General features: G+C 39.0%; 1 protein-coding gene across 1 annotated transcript; it reads right to left on the bottom strand.

The window, feature by feature from the left end:
- Positions 1 to 15,437: 15,437 nt before the first annotated feature.
- Positions 15,438 to 20,448, bottom strand: onecut2 (one cut homeobox 2). Its single transcript, XM_079581359.1, has 2 exons — positions 19,391 to 20,448; positions 15,438 to 15,738 (listed from the first exon to the last, which is right to left on the bottom strand). The coding sequence occupies exons 1-2, from the start codon at positions 20,292 to 20,294 to the stop codon at positions 15,449 to 15,451; spliced, it is 1,194 nt and encodes a 397-aa protein (XP_079437485.1). The 5' UTR covers positions 20,295 to 20,448; the 3' UTR covers positions 15,438 to 15,448.
- Between the last annotated feature and the right edge of the window lie 211 nt (positions 20,449 to 20,659).

The raw sequence follows: 20,659 nt of genomic DNA, 5'->3' as shown, positions 1-20,659 counted from the left end.
GAAAACATGGACGAAAAAGTGACAAAAAATGTACAAAAAATTGACTAAAAAATGACAAAAAAATTACAAAAATTTGACGAAAAATTGAGGGGAAAAATGGACAAAAAAGTGAGAAAAATTTGACAAAAAATGGACGAAAAATTTAAAAAAAATTGACAAAAAAGTGAAAAAAAATGGACGAAAAATTGACAAAAAAATGCGAATAATTTGACAAAAAAAGTGACAAAAATGTACAAAAAATTGACTAAAAAATGACAAAAATTTGACTAAAAATTGAGGAAAAATGGACAAAAAAGTGAGAAAAATTTGACGAAAAATTGAGAAAATATTGACGAAAAATTGACAAAAAAATTGACAAAAAAGTGAGAAAAATTTGACGAAAAATTGAGAAAATATTGACGAAAAATTGACAAAAAAATTGACAAAAAAGTGAGAAAAATTTGACGAAAAATGGACAAAAAATGGACAAAAAAAAAATCAAAAAAATTGACAAAAATGAGACGACTGCCCAACAAAAAAAGTGATGAAAAAAATCTGAGGAAAAAGATCAATTTAGTTTTGTAGGTCTTAGCTTTCAAATGAGGCGTTACACTGGCCTACAGGATTTGGATAAAGCTGAACTGGAGAAAATGCTCTCGGTTCAGGCGGGAGTTAAGAGGTTAAGCAATAACTGATCTCACATATTTGTATTGATCACTTCATGTGAGTTGTTTATATTAATACAACCTAAACCTGTCATACACCCAAGAATATTTAGTCTAGAAAAGTCCAGTGACATGTTTATCAATAGCTATAATTTATCTGTAACATCATGACAATAAAATCTGGAGAAAAGAGAAAGAAATTGTCTTGGTATCGGTAAATATCGGATATCGGCAGATAATCGGCGCATCTCTAGCGATAACAGCAGCAGTTTTAGAAGCAAAACCTGCCAGAAAAATCCAATCACAATCAGCCCTGGTGTGTACTCTCAGATATCTCCAGTTACCATATCACCCCCTGTAAAGTAGAGTTATTGATTTTACTGATTATATATTTATTCACAATTTTGAAGAGAAAAACAACATGTTACTAAATGTATTTTTTTTTTTTGCACTCAAACGCCCTGCTTTTCAGTTGCTGTTGATTTGTTTTATGTTCTCACAAAGGAGGGCGATGTGAAGTGTTGTATGAAGCTCCAGGGCCCCGGTAATATCAGAGCTCCGTCTGTTCCAACTATAGGTCGACCGATATTTGGGTGTTTTACGATATCGGCTGTGGGTCGATGTCGTGCCGATATCTCCGGAACCGAAAGTGATAGACTTCGCTCAGAACTTCCTGTTTTATTCATTTTATGTTGTAGGCTTTGTTTCTTATGGTTCTGAAAGAGACAGACTGAAGTATCAACTAAACATAAATGTCCCCTCATGCGGCGCCCCCTTCTGTCACAGTTCAACACTGACGCAGGATTCTGGATACAAGATAAATCGGTCAAAAATCGGCATTGGCAGTGCGTATCGGCATCGGCTGATCAAAATCCACCAAAACACATCAGTCAACCTCTAGTTCCAGCAGGGTCCCACGCAAGTCTGGAGTTCCCTCTTGAGTTTATGAAAAGAAGTTTGGTCATTAGTCAGGGACACGCCTCCTTTTTTGTTTATAAATAATATTTATTCAAATGGAAATGGAATGCTATTATTAATACAATCTGAATTTGGTCAAATTTCCCGAGAGCCCCGACTCCTGTTGTGCACATACTACTTTCTGAATAACTTTCCAGATTTCTGCTATTGACATGTGGCCTGGTTCTCATGACGCTTCCCCCTTGGATTTGAACGTCCTCCTGGTTTTTTGCTCTGCTCCACTGGTTTGTGCAACTTAATCAGTGCCTCAAGTACATATTTTGTTCCGATGTTAAGGTTTTTGTTCCCGATTTCTTCTTCTTCTTCCTCTCGGGCCATCTGGGATTTGAACCTGGGACCTTCTGAGTACAATGGGGAAGTGTGATGAGGAGCCAGGCTTTCAGACATGTGCCTTTTTCACTGACCACTGCTCATTCTGTTGGTGTGTGTGTGTTTAGGGATGGGAATGGAGATCAGAATAAACCTGAGTAAACCTGCAGGCCAGAGCCACTACTTTCACTTCATCACAAACTTCAGACCGCCTGAACCCGACCTCGCTATCAGCTCATTATTGGGCTTAACCCCTTAACTCCCACCTGAACCGAGCACATTTTGTCCAGTTTGGCTTCACCCCAGTCCAAAAGCTTCTGGGAAAAAGGTGTGAAAATAGCAACAAAACTGAGACGAAAACAATGATGGAAATGTGACAAAAAAGTGAGAAAACATTGGATAAAAAATGACAGAAAAGTGACAAAAAATTGGATAAAAAATGGATAAAAAAAATTGACCAAAAATGAAAAAGTGACAAAAAATTTGACCCAAAAAAATTCAAAAAATGGACGAAAAAATGACAGAAAAAATGGATGAAAAAGTGGCAAAAATGTCACAAGAAATTGACAAAAAAATGGTCGAAAAAATGACAAAAAATGACAAAAAATTTGATAAAAAATGGATGAAAAAATTGCCAAAAAAATACAAAAAAATGACCAAAAAAAAATGACAAATTGATGAAAAAGTGGCAAAAATGTCACAAGAAATTGACAAAAAATGGACGAAAAAATGACAAAATGTGACAAAAAATGACAAAAAAAACGACTAAAAAGTTACAAAAATTAGTTGAATACCCAACAAAAAATGATGGAAGAGAATCTGATGACGTGAGGAAAAAGATCTTCTCGGTTCAGGCGGGAGTTAAGAGGTTAAAAAAAAAAGTTTAGGTACAACTTAAGTATCAGAGGAGGTACCAAAAAAAAATGAAGTTTTGATCGTGTTTGGTCCAGGGACTTCGGGCTGTCACGAAAATTACTATATCGACTTATCGTTCAGTAAATAACAGATATATTTTTTGGCTCGATATTTATCGATTTACAAAGAAAGAATAAGGGGGAAATGCGTTGATTTCTAACTGAAGCAAATTGAGCCACGTTATATTTCATGTTTATTGCAGCTTGTGTGATATTTTAGGATATGATGATGCACTTTTAGAACAAAGAAGAGTTGACAGTGTTATTAGAGTCAGTAATAATCTTAACTCCCACCTGAACGGATCCCATTTCCTCCAGTTTGGCTTTACCCTAATCAAAAAGCTTCTTGGGGAAAAAAGCACCAAAACAGCCACAAAAAATGAGAAGAAAACAAGGATGTAAACGCAACAAAAATGTGACAAAAATTCAACAAAAAAGTGACAAAAATTAGACAAAAAAGTGACAAAATTTCAACAAAAATGTGAGAAAAATTCAACAAAAATGTGACAAAAATTCAACAAAAATGTGACAAAAATTCAACAAAAAAGTGACAAAAATTAGACAAAAAAGTGACAAAAATTCTACAAAAATGTGACAAAAATTCAACAAAAAAGTGACAAAAAATCAACAAAAAAGTGACAAAAAATCAACAAAAAAGTGACAAAAATTAAACAAAAATGTGACAAAAATTCAACAAAAATGTGACAAAAATTCTACAAAAATGTGACAAAAATTCAACAAAAAAGTGACAAAAATTCAACAAAAAAGTGACAAAAAATCAACAAAAAAGTGACAAAAAATCAACAAAAAAGTGACAAAAATTCAACAAAAAAGTGACAATAATGAAAAAAAAAACAGAAAAACAAACATACATAAGGTGACACAACACAGCAACAACGCGAGGAAAAAGATCAGTTTTGTGGGTCTTAGCTTTCAAATGAGACCTATATAATGGCCAAAGAGGACAGAATGCATTTGGTTTAGGCGGGTGGTAAGAAGTTGATAGATCGAAATTCAAATTTGTTATCGTGACAGGCCTAAAGGTGGTTGATTTGTTTTTTGTCTTTTTTTGTGTGTCATTTTTCGTCACTTTTTTGTCAATGTTTTCTCACTTTTTTGTCACATTTCCATCATTGTTTTCGTCTCAGTTTTGTTGCTATTTTCACAGCTTTCTTCCAGAAGCTTTTGGACTGGGGTAAAGCCAAACTGGAGAAAAAGTGCTGTCAAAAGAAGCCAACTCATTTGCCGTGTTAAACCCAAATTAAAACCACATGAAACAAGCACATAATAACTAGACATTGTTTTATTCATATATTTGGAATCCAGATCGAAAAGAGAAATTTTCCATCTCATCAATTCCCATCCCTGTGTGTTTGCAGCTAACCTAAGTATGTACTATGATATACTTACATTACTCTGAATGTATATATGTTTTTTAAATTCATGGTCTTGTGTGAAATGCAGGGGCCGTTTCTTCCTCCGAGGCTTTTGATTGGTCGTTTTCACTCATCTAAGTCCCTGCCGGTGTAATGTGTGATTTGAAAATGTCAGTTATACAAATGGCTCAATAAACCGTGACATCTTGAAGTGTTCGGGCTCCACGTCTGTTCATTACTGTTGTACTCGGGTAGAAGAAGGCAGTGCGAGAAGTACCGGAAGTTAGAATGAGTAGGGAAAGCTGCAGACCTGGAGACAGAAATACCGTGAAGCGAATCCACCGTGATGGTGCGCCCTCTGCTGGTAAAGACGGATATACGACGGTATTCGGTCTTGGGAAGATTGATTTGATCAACTCAACGAACGTGAGACTTTAGCCGAGTTTTGTGCTTAAAGCAGTACTAAGTAACTCTTCCCCCTAGAGGCCATAAGCGCAACTGCAGGTGTCGTAGCAAGTTACGATTTTTTTAACATATTAATTGTCTTGGAGAGTAAATACTACGCTGACAGGAAAGGCGAAGGGAGAGAGGGTTACTGTGCATCCAATTATACAATGGAAATATTTTTTTTTCACTCAAACTTGGCTGTAAATACTGTTTAAAGTGACGTTAGCCCGCAGTTAGCTTTGCCCGTTAGCATGTTAGCTTCTTCTTCGTGATTCCATTAGTGTGTATTGGTGACTCCGGTCCGGTGGCAGTCAAGTTGCAAACATGGTTTTCTGGCCAGAGACACCAGGGGGAGATGAAAGACCCTCCAATCATACCATAAACACTTGTATTACCCCCACAGGGACTACGGGGAGGATTTATTAAGGTAAACACGTCACTTAGTACTGCTTTAAGATAGCGTTTATGCTAGTTGTAAATGAGTAAAAACAATAAATAATCCCAGTTACATGCTGCCCAAAAAATGCAATTGCTGTGAAGTAAATATATAATTTATTCATAATGATGTATTACGGGAACCTTTTACTTTCTGCGGCAAATTATTGCATATTTTAATTTTAAAGAATCTTGGCCTGGACACTCTGAGATTTTTATGGCACCATTATTAATGTCACATTGTTGCCTGTATATGTCATTCCAGACTAGTTTTGACAGTAGTATTATTATTGGTTTAAACACACATCTCAAGGATGCATTTTTACACATTATTGACGTCAGTGTTGATCTTTTGTTTTAGTGAAGTTGACAGAAAGATGCTGCTGAATTTCGGACTGGCCATGTGTCCACTCTGGAAGAGCACAGAAGGGCCACCAGTCCCGCCTCCACCGAGCTTTACCCAAATCTAAAAGCTAAAAAGAAAAGCATCAAAATAGCGAGAAAAAGAGGATGAAAAGTCAACAAAAACGTGAGAAAAACACGGACAAAAAAACACAACAAAAAATGATAGAAAAAATAATTAAAAAAACAACAAAAATATGGAAGCCCGTTTCCGCCATGTTAAAAAATAAAAGCCCGACAGGAAGTCGAAATTACGAGATTTAAAGTCGTAATTTCGTGTTTAAAACACAAGATTTTGAGTTTAACTCTCGAAATTATGACTTTTAAACTCATACTGCGAGTTTAAATCTCGAAATTCCAAGTTTAAATCTCGAAATTTCGAGATTTAAACTCAAAATTCCTGTTGGGCTTTTATTTTTTTTAACATGGCGGAAACGGGCTTCCATACAAAAATGTGGCGACGTGACGAAAAGTCTCCATCACTTTTGTAGGTCTTAGCTTTCAAATGAGGCGTTACATTGTTGATCTCCAGTCGAGAAGCTTTTAGATTTGGGTAAAGCCCAGTATAAAAAAAAACATGAATCTAAAAGGAATTCCGTGGAGTATGGTGCACCACAAGGATCACTTTTGGGACCAACATTATTTATTATTTATATTAATGATTTTGCTTCTGTTTCTACGACCACCTTTCCAGTTCTTTTTGCTGATGATACCAATCAAAAAAATAATAATAAAAAGCCGAACTGGGGAAAATGCACTCGTTAATGTTAAGGCGGGTGGTAAGAGGTTAAAATATGTATTTGTGGAAGTTACAATTACGCTGATTTGGGCCAGGCTGGTCAGAGTCCAGGGCTGTTTTTCAGTCCGTCCGCCCCTGGAAGACCCTGACGGTACAAATGTTACTTTTTACTTTGTTATTGCATCTGTAAGCTAACATTATTAACCCTAGGATTTCTCTCCTTTCTTTACTGATTCCAGCAATGGCCGTTACCACAATAAAAATGTGATTTCGTTCCAAAATATAGTCTCTGTCCCTGAACAAATGAAGGCTCTGTCCTACAAAATACAATGAAATATTGGAGTAGATTTGTCTGGGCTCCGGGTCTGCAGCTTTGGTTAGAATGAACGACTCGGATCCACCTGCTGTAAGAGATGACTTTATTCACTGTTCAGTCGTTTGTGACACTGTGTTATGCATCGACAGGAACCCTTCATCATCACCGGCCACTAAAAAACTCAAGCAGCACGTGATTAAAAAACGGTGATGCAAACGACCGGACCTTACAAAGTGTCCAGTCCGTCCCGTCGCGCTGAACCGGTGCTTCTCCAAAGGTTGAGGTGGGAGGATACGAGACTGAGCATGAGCATGATGTTCCACTTACTGAGGTATATCTGCAGTCACAGCCCGGACTGTCCAGCCACCACAGCCTTCAACAAAAGACGGGAGAGAAAAACTGAAAAAGAGCTGTTTATAAGACTGTTCGTGTAGTGAATCATGTGACTTCTGTGTAGAGTTTAAGTTCAAGTGTGTGGCCATAAACACAAGATGAAATAAGGTGAATGCTATTAACCTCTTAACTCCCGCCTGAACCGAGAGGAGCTTTTTCCTCACGTCATCAGATTTTTTTTCCATTATTTTTTTGTTGGGTGTTAATTTTTTTTGGTCATTTTTTGTCACATTTTTGTCACATTTTTTTGTCTTTTTTTTGTCCAATTTTTATCAAATTTTGGTCATTTTTTGTCACATTTTTCCAATTTTTTTGTCGAATTTTTATCACATTTTTGTCATTTTTTCGTCAATTTTTTAATCAAATTTTGGTCATTTTTTGTCACATTTTGGTCATTTTTTTGTCACATTTTTGTCATTTTTTCGTCAATTTTTGATCAAATTTTTGTCATTTTTTTTGTCAATTTTTTGTAATTTTTTTGTCCAATTTTTATCAAATTTGGGTCATTTTTTGTCATATTTTTCCATTTTTTTTGTCGAATTTTTATCACATTTTTGACACATTTTTTGTCATTTTTTTGTGAAATTTGTATCACATTTTTGAACATTTTTTGTCTCGTTTTTGTCATTTTTTCGTCAATTTTTTAATAAAATGTTGGTCATTTTTTGTAACATTTTTGTAATTTTTATGTCACATTTTTGTCATTTTTTCGGCAATTTTTCATCACATTTTTGTCATTTTTTGGTCACAGTTTTGCTTTTTTTTTTGTCACATTTTTGTCATTTTTTGTGGGCTCATATTTGATGTTGCCTTGGATTTTTTGTGTTAAATAATAATATTGTCTTTATTTGAGTTACTTTTGATGTTTTGTGGTGTTAGCTAAACGAACTTAAAACAACACTTATTAAGCTCCAGCTCGTTTAGCTAATACTTCGTTTTGTTTTTTTCAGAGCAAGGACAGGGCATTTAGGTAAAACTTTGTGCTACGTTAACCTCTTACCTCCCACCTGAACCGAGAGCATTTTCTCTGGTTCAGCTTTACCCAAATCCTGTAGGCCAGTGTAACACCTCATTTCAAATGGATCTTTTTCCTCATGTCATCAGATTTTTTCCCCCATCATTTTTTAGGGGGGGTTTCAACTAATTTTTGTAACTTTTTTGTAATTTTTTGTCAAATAGTAATTTCTTTGTAACTTTTTGTCACATGTTCATCATTTTGTCAATTTTTTTGTCCTTTTTTTGTGACAATTTTTGCCACTTTTTCATCATTTTTTTGACAATTTTTTGTCATTTTTTGTCAATTTTTCTTGTCAATTTTTTGCCACATTTTTGTCACATGTTCATCATTTTTTTGTCCTTTTTTGTAGATTTTTTGTGACATTTTTGCCACTTTTTCATCATTTTTTGGACAATTTCTGTCATTTTTTTGGTCCTTTTTTGTCAATTCTTTTGGTCAATTTTTTTGTTCATTTTTGTGACATTTTTGCCACTTTTTCATCATTTTTTTGCCAATTTTTGTGACATTTTTCGTCATTTTTTGTCACTTTCTGTCATTTTTTTGTCCTTTTTTGAAAAAAAAAATTGTCACATTTTTGTCATTATTTTGGTCTTTTTTTTGGTCATTTTTTATAAATTTTTGCCACTTTTTCATAATTTTTTGGTCAAATTTTTGTTCATTTTTTGCCAATTTTTTGCCACATTTTTTGTCATTTTCTTGTCATTTTTTTGTCAAATTTTTGTCAGAGATTTCTCACTTTTTTCTCACATCTTCATCATTGTTTTCATCTCAGTTCTGTCGCTACTTTCTCACCTTTATTTCCAGAAGCTTTTGGATCGGGGTAAAGCCAAACTAGAGAAAATGTGCTCAGTTCAGGTGGGAGTCAAGCGGTTAAACAAAACATATCCAACAGCTGCTCCGTGGAATGATGTCACTAAAAAAACTCCTTTAAACTGAACTCTTCTGCTGCAGGCTGTGTGAGCGGACAGGGCTGGACCTTTCTTTGGTTTCATCACACAAGTATTAAACATTTCGGGTACAAAGTTCATCGTCATCGTCGATAAATAAACACAGTACATACATAAAACAAGTAAAAACAAGAGAATACATACTCAAACCTGTAAACTCCAGCGCAACAGACATTATAACGCATCACGACACATGAGGAAGCGGAGCTGGATATATACAGGAGTCCAAGAACACTGATTGGGTTTTGGTGTTTCCTTTGGTTAGCGAGAACTGTTAGCGTTAGCTCGTGAAAAGGCCGGTCCATGTGCTTTTACGGTTCTTTGGGTTTTAGAAGCTTCACGGACATCAGAGGGTTAAAGCTATCGGACCGATCCCGGACTCGGGGTTTCACTGATGTACAGACACAGCAGCAGCCGCCTCACGCTCGGGGGAAAACGCCGCGGGCGATTTTTACCGATGTCGGGAAGACGCGGAGTTAGCGTTTGGTACAGACGTGAAAAAACGTAAAAATTGCATATATTATAGCTCTTGTTCTGTCTGTTTTTTTTACTTTGTTTTTGTGAGCGACTTTAAAGCAGTACTAAGTAACTCTTGCCCCTAGAGGCCGTAAGCGCAACTGCAGGTGTCGTAGCAAGTTGCGATTTTTTAACTTATTAATTGTCTTGGAGAAACTTGGCTGTAAATACTGTTTAACCTCTTACCACCCGCCTGAACCAAATGCATTCTGTCCTCTTTGGCCATTATATAGGCCTGTGTAACACCTCATTTGAAAGCTAAGACCCACAAAAACTCATCTTCTTCCTTCCCTTTTTGTTTTCGATCACATTTTTGTTGAGTTTTTGTAATTTTTGTTGTTCAATTTTTGCCATTTTTTGGTTGAATTTTTGTCACTTTTTTGTTGAGTTTTTGTCACATTTGTGTTGAATTTTTGTCACATTTTTGTCACATTTTTGTTGAATTTTTGTCACTTTTTGGTTGAGTTTTTGTCACTTTTTGGTTGAGTTTTTGTCACATTTTTGTTAAATTTTTGTTGAATTTTTATTGAATTTTTGTCAAATTTTTGTTGAATTTTTGTCACTTTTTGGTTGAATTTTTGTCACATTTTTTGTTGAATTTTTGTCATTTTTGTTGAATTTTTGTCACATTTTTGTTGAATTTTTGTCACTTTTTGGTTGAATTTTTGTCACATTTTTGTTGAATTTTTGTCACTTTTTGGTTAAATTTTTGTCAAATTTTTGATGAATTTTTGTCACATTTTTGTTGAATTTTTGTCACATTTTTGTTGAATTTTTGTCACATTTTTGTCGCGTTTACATCCTTGTTTTCTTCTCATTTTTTGTGGCTGTTTTAGTGCTTTTTTTGGTGCTTTTTTGATAAAGCCAAACTGGAGAAAATGGGATCCATTCAGGTGGGAGTTAAGAGGTTAAAGTGACGCTTGCCCATTAGCATGTTAGCTTCTTCTTCGCGATTCCATTAGTGTGTATTGCTGAGTACTAAAAAGAAAAGCATCAAAATAGCGAGAAAAAGAGAAAAAATATTTTAAAAAACAACAAAAATATGACAAAAATGTGGCAACGTGACGAAAAGTTTCCATCACTTTTGTAGGTCTTAGCTTTCAAATGAGGCGTTACATTGTTGATCTCCAGTCGAGAAGCTTCTAGATTTGGGTAAAGCCCAGTATAAAAAAAATCTAAAAGGAATTCCGTGGAGCATGGCGCACCACAAGGGTCACTTTTGGGACCACTATTATTCATTATTTATATGAATGATTTTGCTTCTGTTTCTACGACCACCTTTCCCGTTCTTTTTGCTGATGATACCGATCAAAATAATAATAATAAAAAGCCGAACTGGGGAAAATGCACTCGTTAATGTTAAGGCGGGGGGTAAGAGGTTAAAATATGTATTTGTGGAAGTACTTTTTTCCTTCAGTTTGAGAGTATTTCTGCTTCATTTTGAACATTCTCCAAAACATAACGCAGCTTTAGTAGATCACTTTGTAGAAACATTGTCATTACATTCTGTTTTTGCTTCCCTGTTTATATCCGTGTCAGTCCAGATTGTTCCTGAAGGCGACTGCTGATCAGATATTGGGCTTTACAGAAATGAATAAACGCGTTAGCGACCCCGATGTCTACGTTTCGGCGCTGTGGCGTTCGTCCCGTGTGGAGAGGCGACTGCTGCGTGCGTCGTCTTTGGTTTGTCAGCTGATGAGGTGTTCAAACTTCTGCATAGGCACACAGTAGAGACACACGCTCCGCCGCTTTGGTCAGGTTTTACACAGGTTTTTTTTTTTTTTCTCGTACGCAGGGCCGCCTCGAGCACCCGGGGCCCCGAAAGCAACATTTGGTCAGTTTCGCTGTGAGTAAATCTATACGAGCGACAAAACTCCGCAAACCAAGCTTCAAGCAGTTGATACAGTTGCTTTCCAATGACGTCATGCCATCGTTAGAGCCGCCATTTTGAAGACCAAATGGAATTGTTCTGTACTATAATATGGAACAACATCTCTACTCAGGGTTAAAAAGGAGGATGTGTGATCATAATCATTGCTCAAGAAGATAACTGTAAAACAACGGCCCCCAGAGAGCAAACGTCTATGTGAACAAACCAGCGTGGGGTTATGTTTTAAAGGGATGTTTCAGGATTCTTCACAACGTAAGTAGAAGCTCTGTTGATTTGAATGGGATTTCCCAACGTTCTACCGGTCATTATTTTCTGATAAAGGACCTCTGAGAAAAATAATGACGCTGCCAATGGCAACGGAGTTCATGCTTTCATATCACTCCGCACGTACGTAGCAGCGACACTATCTGTCCCGTCACTGAGAGAGAAGTCGGGGAATCGCTCGTGAAGTTAACGTGAGTCTGACTTTCAACTTACCCAGAGATTCACCACCATTCCTCCAACTGCGCCTTCAGCTAAGTAGCTAGGCTAGCTGCTAGCCTTGCTGCTTCTAGCCTAGCAAAACGTTGCCGAGCAACGCGCAAACTTTTGGGAACTGTTTGTCGCGGAAGTCATTAAATAAACCTTTCAGCCTTCATAAAAGTGTACGAAGTTTATGTTGTGTGTGTTCAGTTGGCAAATGGCCGTATAATAAGCGGGATAATGTATAGAACGCTGGTCATTATCGGGAAAATAAGCACCGACAGGGCGAACCGGACCCCTTACTTATCGATAGAGTAATTTTAACCATTTTGCATTTAAAATAACTTATATTTGAGCAGCATCAGCTTCGTGGTTGTATAAGTTACGCAGCGGCGGAGTGATCTGCTAGAAAATAGTCCCTCAAAATGCGATCATTCATGTGATACAGGTCAGTTATATTCCAAAAATTATTCTATGGACACAGACATTTATATGGTTAGTCTGGCGTTATAAGTGATTTGCCTCAGACTGTTTTTAATGCAGGCTAGCTGATACCATAGACATGCACTAGCCTTGCATTAGCCTAGCGCCACAAAACTCTTCAAACAAAAGAACTGCATGAATTACAAAAAAAAATATCTCCAGGTACCAGCAACACTCTGGATAACTAGGAAATGAGGCCCGATGTCAAAAATCCTGAAACATCCCTTTAAGTTTAAACCGTTAGCTGTCAGTTCAGCTACAGCAGGATTTACCGAAGATCTGCTCCTAAAGCTAACACATCGAAAAGGAAACATGAAAACCTTTCTCTGTGAGGTTTGCACTCAACAGAGTCTGAGTCAGTGTTTACGCTGCTCAAGACGCTAGCATTCTACTGCAGTTAGCATCTAGCCCCTACACAGCAAACACATCTGCAGCTCATGTTGTATCCAAGAGTAGATGTTTGGAGTGAGGTTCAGGGCTTCCTTGAAGAGGTTCGTACGACCTGTTAGCTCAGCAGCTGTAGCTAACGCTCACAAATGCTGCCGCTCTTTCTGGATGTAGCATTTTGGGTGCATAGTTTGATTTCCCCTCGCCCACAGTCTCCAAAATGGCGGCCGCACCTACAGGCGTCAAAAAGACGAGCCCGCCTCCCCATGGCTCCCCAAACTGGAAGTGGACACATCAGGCAAAGTCGACTTTTCTTGGCGTAAACCCCAAACTGAAGCTAGCTTTTTGAGTTGTTCCTACAGCGGCCAGCAGGAGGAGCCCCAGGCAAAGTCTTCACCAGCTCTAAATGTAAAACATCACTGCTGGGGCAACAAAATACCGCTTTAAAGCACCATGATGTGTCCACTTTAAGCCAGAAGACGCATACATTCACACTCCCTGGATGACGCGACGGTTATCGGATAAGGGGCCCCCTGATAGCGAGGCCTTGACAAAGCTGGAGCCGGCCCTGCGTCCACATGAGACAAAAAAGCGACATCTGTTTGAGTTCTTTGGTTCAAAACCCTCGTTCAGTTTCGGTTACTGGAACAAAGAGGTTACAAGAAAACATCGTCGTCTTTGGTTAATAGTCTGTAGATACAAAAAAAAAGGTCCCGTCGGGGGGTCCCTGGGTGGGCAGGTGCTGGCTCGGGGAAGGGGCTGCTGACCTGTACTCTTTGGTTTCATAGCCTTGGTTGGATTGTCCTCAATGGTTCTTTGGTTCATCGGATGAGATTGCAACAGATCAGAGAAATGTCTTCATGTGGATGGATGATTCGGGATGGGCTGAGGTTTCTTTACCGTAATACTCTCTCGTATTTGAGCATAATAATCCAAATTTGAGTTGTTGTGACGTGTTAAGAAGTTCTTGGGCGTTTGTCCCAGATTATTTCACTCGTTCTGAGATGTTTCTGACTCGTTTCGATACGTTTCGTCCTTATTTCAGGTCATTTTCTTTGCCAATGGGGTAAGAAAATTGTTCTCATCTCATTGGCAATTTTACTTTCTTATTTCAAAGCGAGATTTACCCTAGAACTGGTCTGAAATGTCCTCAAACAAGCAAAGCAAACTTGGTCCAATCAGGAAAAGTGTCTAAATGAGTGAAAACCGCTCAAAACAAGATACATTTCCTCAATTCAAGTCATTTAAGCCAATGCTTGATATTTACTTTTTGTAGTGCGGCCTCTGATGTTTGCCTTTGAGCGGCTTTTTGCTTGTTATTTTATTTACAGATATCAATTTGAAACTGTTGCTGTCGATCACTGGCATAAATGTGAGAAAAAAAATACAAGTTTTCTGTCATTTTATCTTTTCATATAAGAACAAGGTGTTTTATGCCTAAAAATGCCCCAAATTTCCCATCTTTTCGGCGACGAAATCTGAATAATGGATAGAGCTACATTCAAATTTATGGTTTCATTTTATTAATGAATGAGTTGCCAAGACTTTCTCACAGGGGATTTTGGATTTCTTGTTTAGTTTTAAAATAAGCTGTTTTTTTAGTGGAAAAATTTGTAAAAATTTAATTTTCGCCTTATTTTTTGACATTCAAAACTCAATAAATGCGGCTTAAGGGATTAAATAATAAAAAATCCCTCTGAAAAAATCTTCCAAATATTGTTCAGTCCAAGGCTGGAAAATGTGAAGTCTTTAGGTCCGACTGACGTGGACATAGTGTCGCCACAATGACAGAAAAATGTGTTTTGAGAAAAAGGCCCTTGAAATTGCATTCTCCCATATAAGTCTATGGGGGAACATTGAATCAGCGCAATATTTAAACATGTTATTGTGAAGATTAGGCATATTTTTTGTTTCCGGGTGAAAGCTTGTATGTTCAGAGACAGATTTGGCCCAAAACCTGAAAACTGAAAAAAATGTAGTTTTGCCTGTAGTGTCGACTTGAATTGAGGAAATGTCTCTTGTTTTGAGCGTTTTTCACTCATTTAGACACTTTTCCTGATCGGACCGAGTTTACTTTGCTTGCTGTTTTAGGACATTTCAGACCAGTTCTAGGGTAAAGAAAAGGCAAAGGGTAAAGAAAGGCAAAGAAAATGACCTGAAATAAGGACGAAATGCATCGAAACGAGCCCGAAACATCTCAGAACAAGTGAAATAATCTCGGACAAACGCCCAAGAACTTCTTAACTAGTCAAAACAACTAACATTTGGATTATTATGCTCAAATTGAGATGTTTATATATCGCTCTTCACGTGTTGGGGTTGAGGTTTGCGGGGGTGAAACATGGAGAAAAGTCACTTGCGTTTGCTGTGTGTGGTCCCAGCTTCGTGGAAACACTCTTTGGTTTTTCGGAAGCGACCGGTAAATCCTCGCGGTCAGCAGCCCCAACATCAGACACAACATCGGGGGGTAAAGACGGCGATTCGTCGGTGCTACATTCACAACTATCGCCCGCTTCCACACTGGTTCACCTTGAGCTCATCCTCCAGTATGAGATGAGAGGCCTACACAGCCAAAAAGCGACTAGATGAGTTAAAATGACCAAAATTAAAGGCCCTATACCTGATTTTTTAACTATAAAGGATGATTTTGAGAAGATGTTACCACAAATGCCACTTAAATCTAGTGTAAACTTAAAAACATCAGTACAAACCCTGAAAAAAAGACTTGTCTCTGACCAGTGTGGAAGAGACCAACCCCCCGCCCCGCAGAAGCCCCGCCCCCCTCCTCCTCCTACGACTCTTTGGTACAGTTGCTGGCCCCGGAGGGCGGCCCCAGGCAGCGCCCCTCCTCCGTCCACTTGTCCAGGCTGCGGCGGCGGGCGTTCATGAAGAAGTTGCTGACCGTGGAGTGCTCCAGGCCCAGCTGCTGGGAGATGGTCACCTGCATTTCCTTGGACGGCCGCGGGTTCTCCTTGAAGATGGCCACCAGGGTGCGCCGCTGCAGGTCGCTGAAGACCAGCCGGGACTTCTTCTGCGCGTTGGCCTTGTCCCGCTCGGCGTCGCTCTCCTTTCGCTTGCAGGCTGAGACGGGGGGAAGAGGAACAAGCAAATGTTAGCGAACAGAGAAGAATGTCAGACAACAAACTGCTCGGGACGTTTTTATCCAGTCATTATTTCGAGAACACGACAAAAAGTGAATATCAATGACTTGAATTGAGGAAATGTTTCTTGTTTTGAGCGGTTTTCACTCATTTAGACACTTTTCCTGATCGGACCAGGTTTACTTTGCTTGTTTGAGGACATTTCAGACCAGTTCTAGGGTAAATCTCGCTTGAAATGTGAGTTTTTGTCACATTTTTTGTCGCATTTTTGTCACATTTTTGTTGATTTTTTGTTGAATTTTTGTTGAATTTTTGTTGAATTTTTGTTGAATTTTTGTTGAATTTTTGTTGAATTTTTGTTGAATTTTTGTTGAATTTTTGTTGAATTTTTGTCACATTTTTGTCACATTTTTGTTGATTTTTTGTTGAATTTTTGTCACATTTTTGTTGAATTTTTGTTGAATTTTTGTCACATTTTTGTTGAATTTTTGTCACATTTTTGTTGAATTTTTGTTGAATTTTTGTTGAATTTTTGTTGAATTTTTGTTGAATTTTTGTTGAATTTTTGTTGAATTTTTGTCACTTTTTTTTTTTACTTTTTGTTGAATTTTTGTCACATTTTTGTCACATTTTTGTTGCATTTTTCACTTTTTGCAGTGTAAATATCAAGCATTGGTTTAAATGACTTGAATTGAGGAAATGTTTCTTGTTTTGAGCGGTTTTCACTCATTTAGACACTTTTCCTGATCGGACCAAGTTTGCTTTGCTTGTTTGAGGACATTTCAGACCAGTTCTAGGGTAAATCTCGCTTGAAATGTGAGTTTTTGTCACATTTTTTGTCGCATTTTTGTCACATTTTTGTTGATTTTTTGTTGAATTTTTGTCACATTTTTGTTGAATTTTTGTAGAATTTTTGTTGAATTTTTGTTGAATTTTTGTCACATTTTTGTTGATTTTTTGTTGAATTTTTGTCACATTTTTGTTGAATTTTTGTTGAATTTTTGTCACATTTTTGTTGAATTTTTGTTGAATTTTTGTTGAATTTTTGTTGAATTTTTGTCACATTTTTGTTTAATTTTTGTTGAATTTTTGTTGAATTTTTGTTGAATTTTTGTTGAATTTTTGTTGAATTTTTGTCACATTTTTTTTTTACTTTTTGTTGAATTTTTGTTGAATTTTTGTTGCATTTTTGTCACATTTTTGTCACATTTTTGTTGCATTTTTCACTTTTTGCAGTGTAAATATCAAGCATTGTCTTAAATGACTTGAATTGAGGAAATGTATCTCGTTTTGAGCGGTTTTCACTCATTTAGACACTTTTCCTGATCGGACCAAGTTTGCTTTGCTTGTTTGAGGACATTTCAGACCAGTTCTAGGGTAAATCTCGCTTGAAATGTGAGTTTTTGTCACATTTTTTGTCGCATTTTTGTCACATTTTTGTTGATTTTTTGTTGAATTTTTGTTGAATTTTTGTTGAATTTTTGTTGAATTTTTGTTGAATTTTTGTTGAATTTTTGTTGAATTTTTGTTGAATTTTTGTCACATTTTTGTCACATTTTTGTTGATTTTTTGTTGAATTTTTGTCACATTTTTGTTGAATTTTTGTTGAATTTTTGTCACATTTTTGTTGAATTTTTGTCACATTTTTGTTGAATTTTTGTTGAATTTTTGTTGAATTTTTGTTGAATTTTTGTTGAATTTTTGTTGAATTTTTGTTGAATTTTTGTCACTTTTTTTTTTTACTTTTTGTTGAATTTTTGTCACATTTTTGTCACATTTTTGTTGCATTTTTCACTTTTTGCAGTGTAAATATCAAGCATTGGTTTAAATGACTTGAATTGAGGAAATGTTTCTTGTTTTGAGCGGTTTTCACTCATTTAGACACTTTTCCTGATCGGACCAAGTTTGCTTTGCTTGTTTGAGGACATTTCAGACCAGTTCTAGGGTAAATCTCGCTTGAAATGTGAGTTTTTGTCACATTTTTTGTCGCATTTTTGTCACATTTTTGTTGATTTTTTGTTGAATTTTTGTCACATTTTTGTTGAATTTTTGTAGAATTTTTGTTGAATTTTTGTTGAATTTTTGTCACATTTTTGTTGATTTTTTGTTGAATTTTTGTCACATTTTTGTTGAATTTTTGTTGAATTTTTGTCACATTTTTGTTGAATTTTTGTTGAATTTTTGTTGAATTTTTGTTGAATTTTTGTCACATTTTTGTTTAATTTTTGTTGAATTTTTGTTGAATTTTTGTTGAATTTTTGTTGAATTTTTGTCACATTTTTTTTTTACTTTTTGTTGAATTTTTGTTGAATTTTTGTTGCATTTTTGTCACATTTTTGTCACATTTTTGTTGCATTTTTCACTTTTTGCAGTGTAAATATCAAGCATTGTCTTAAATGACTTGAATTGAGGAAATGTATCTCGTTTTGAGCGGTTTTCACTCATTTAGACACTTTTCCTGATCGGACCAAGTTTGCTTTGCTTGTTTGAGGACATTTCAGACCAGTTCTAGGGGAAATCTCGCTTGAAATAAGAAAGTAAAATTGCCAATGAGATAAGACCAATTTTCTTACCTCATTGGCCAAGAAAATGACCTGAAATAAGGACGAAATGTATCGAAACGAGTCAGAAACATCTCAGAACCAGCCCTATACACGACACTGATGCTAATCTGGGATCACTCCGGCTTAAATGAAACTCACTAACACCGTGAGAAAACAGCTCTCTGTAGAAGAGTGACTTTCTATCGTGGTCCCGGGCAGATCAAGGAAATAAAGAGCACAATATAAACAGGCTCAGAGACAAAGATCATTGGTGGTTATTTGTCTGGCTCCTCTTCAACCAACAGTTCAGTTTTGTTTTCAAGCCGTGTTCGTCAGTGACCAGTCAGTATATGTAAAACAAAGCTCCAACACTGTTTCCCGGTCACTTTGTGTTTGGACTTACAGTGCTCACACACGGCGAGACGCCTCAACTCAAAGCTCCAATCTATATTTTTAGAAACTAATCACCCCCTCAATGGCTGTGCACTACGAGACCAGGCCGTGGGCCGACCAGCCCTTTGCACGACCAGCCTGTGGGACGTCCAGCCTGTGAACATGTCTCTGCTTCTCGGCTCCTCCTCGTCTGACGACCGTCTCTGTGTCTAACGGCTCCATCACAGATTATTGCTGGGATCCATTTCACCACAAGAGAGCGTTCTAATGGAGGCGGCTGAGGCTGCCGGGCCCTGAGGCGGGGCCCCGGCGCGCCCCACAGTCACCACTGACTGTCTACACTGTCGACACAGGCCAAGGCTTTAACATCCCAGTAAACCTGGAGTAAAAAGTTCTGTACAGAGTGTCGATCATATGAGTTTTCATAGACGACATTAGGAGACGTTTCGAATAAGAAATAGACTTGTTTTGAATGTGAGTTTCTCTGGTTCTGATTGGACGTAACTGTGGACCGTGACCCCCGTCATCAGAGCCTGTCCCACAGACCCACGTGTGCGAGCACGAGGAGGGCCTGAGGCTTAAAGAGAGTCCAGGACTGAGACTCATGATGCGTTTACATGAACACTTCCGGTATAAGCGTGAGGGGTTTGACGGGCCTGTGCACGATGCACCTGTCCTCACGTGCACGCGCCTTACCTGCCAGTCGGAGCGCGCTCATGCGCTGGAACTCGGGCTCGTGCAGCCACTTCCACATGCGGCGGAAGGTCTCGCGCCCGGACTTGAGCTTGGACCAGGGCTTGGGGTTCCTGAGCAGGTCGGAGAGCGTGCCCTGTGAGCGGCAGAGCACGCGCTGGGCGAAGATGGCCTGTGGGATGCTGTAGCGCTTCAGCTCCGCGGTCACGCGCTGCGCGACCTCTCTGGTGTTTATCTCCTCCAGGGGCGCGCCCTGCGCGTGCCCTGAGGACTCGCGGGGAGCCAGAGGCGCGTGCGTGGTGGACGGTAGGAGCGCGTGGTGAGGGGGACCTGGAGCTGCGTGTACTGCATTCAAGTGTGACATCATTGCCTCCGCGTGCGTAAAGCTCCGTGGACGAGGCTCGGCTTGCGGCAGCTCCTCAAAGCCCAACATTTTGTCATGTGCCGCGTGCGCTGCATGAGGAGCGTGTCCGTACGTGTGGAGCGGCTGCTGCGCGTGCGGCAGCCCCAGTCCATTTCCGAGCACGTCCCCGTGTTCCTTAAAGCCGTACAGGCTGCTGACCGCGGGGAGCGCGCGGTCATCGCGCATGAGCGTGAAGCTGCCGCTCACGGGGATGTGTCGCTGGAACTTGTCGGTAACGTGGCTGATGGGCGGCAGCGGCGTCAGCGTGGTGTACGAGCCGCTCATCGCGGGCGCGTCGTAGGCGCCCATGGCGTGATGGAGCGGCAGGTCGTAGCGACAGTCCGCATCCAGCAGCACGCTCATCCCCGACATGACGGAGCGCGAGCCCAGCAGCGCACTGCGCCCCTGTTGTTCCTCTGCAGCCACGCCGCCCTCCATTGTCACGTCCACAGCGTCCACCTCCGCGTGCGTACATCGATATGCGCCCGTGTACGCGGTCTTCATCCGCGCCTCTCACTCCATCCTCTTCATTCCGCGCTCAGTCCGTCCGGCGGCCCCTGCATTGTTGTCCCGCTCCTCTGCTCCGCTCCGCCCGCTGCCCCTCGCTCTGGCCCGGTGTGTGTCCGGGAGGCGGGGGGACCGAGCGGAGTCAATGAGGCGGTGGTGGGGGCTGGGCGGGGTCTGTCTGTGTCCGAACAGTCCAATAAAACAATGCAGTGCAGCGACTACAGCAAACAGCTGGCTCTGATAGTAACGTGTTCACATCTGCACCCCTGCAGGGGCACAGTGTGGCCTCATGTAGGGGCTTCAACATGGAGCCTGCAGAGGTTTACTTTCTCCTGCTCGTTTCCTGCTCTCTGGCTGGAGCT

This window comes from Gobius niger, assembly GCF_951799975.1.
Source record: "Gobius niger genome assembly, chromosome: 22".
NCBI lineage: Eukaryota > Metazoa > Chordata > Actinopteri > Gobiiformes > Gobiidae > Gobius > Gobius niger.
The sequence above is the reverse complement of the archived record's forward strand: the minus strand, read 5'-3'. Positions and strand labels throughout refer to the sequence as shown.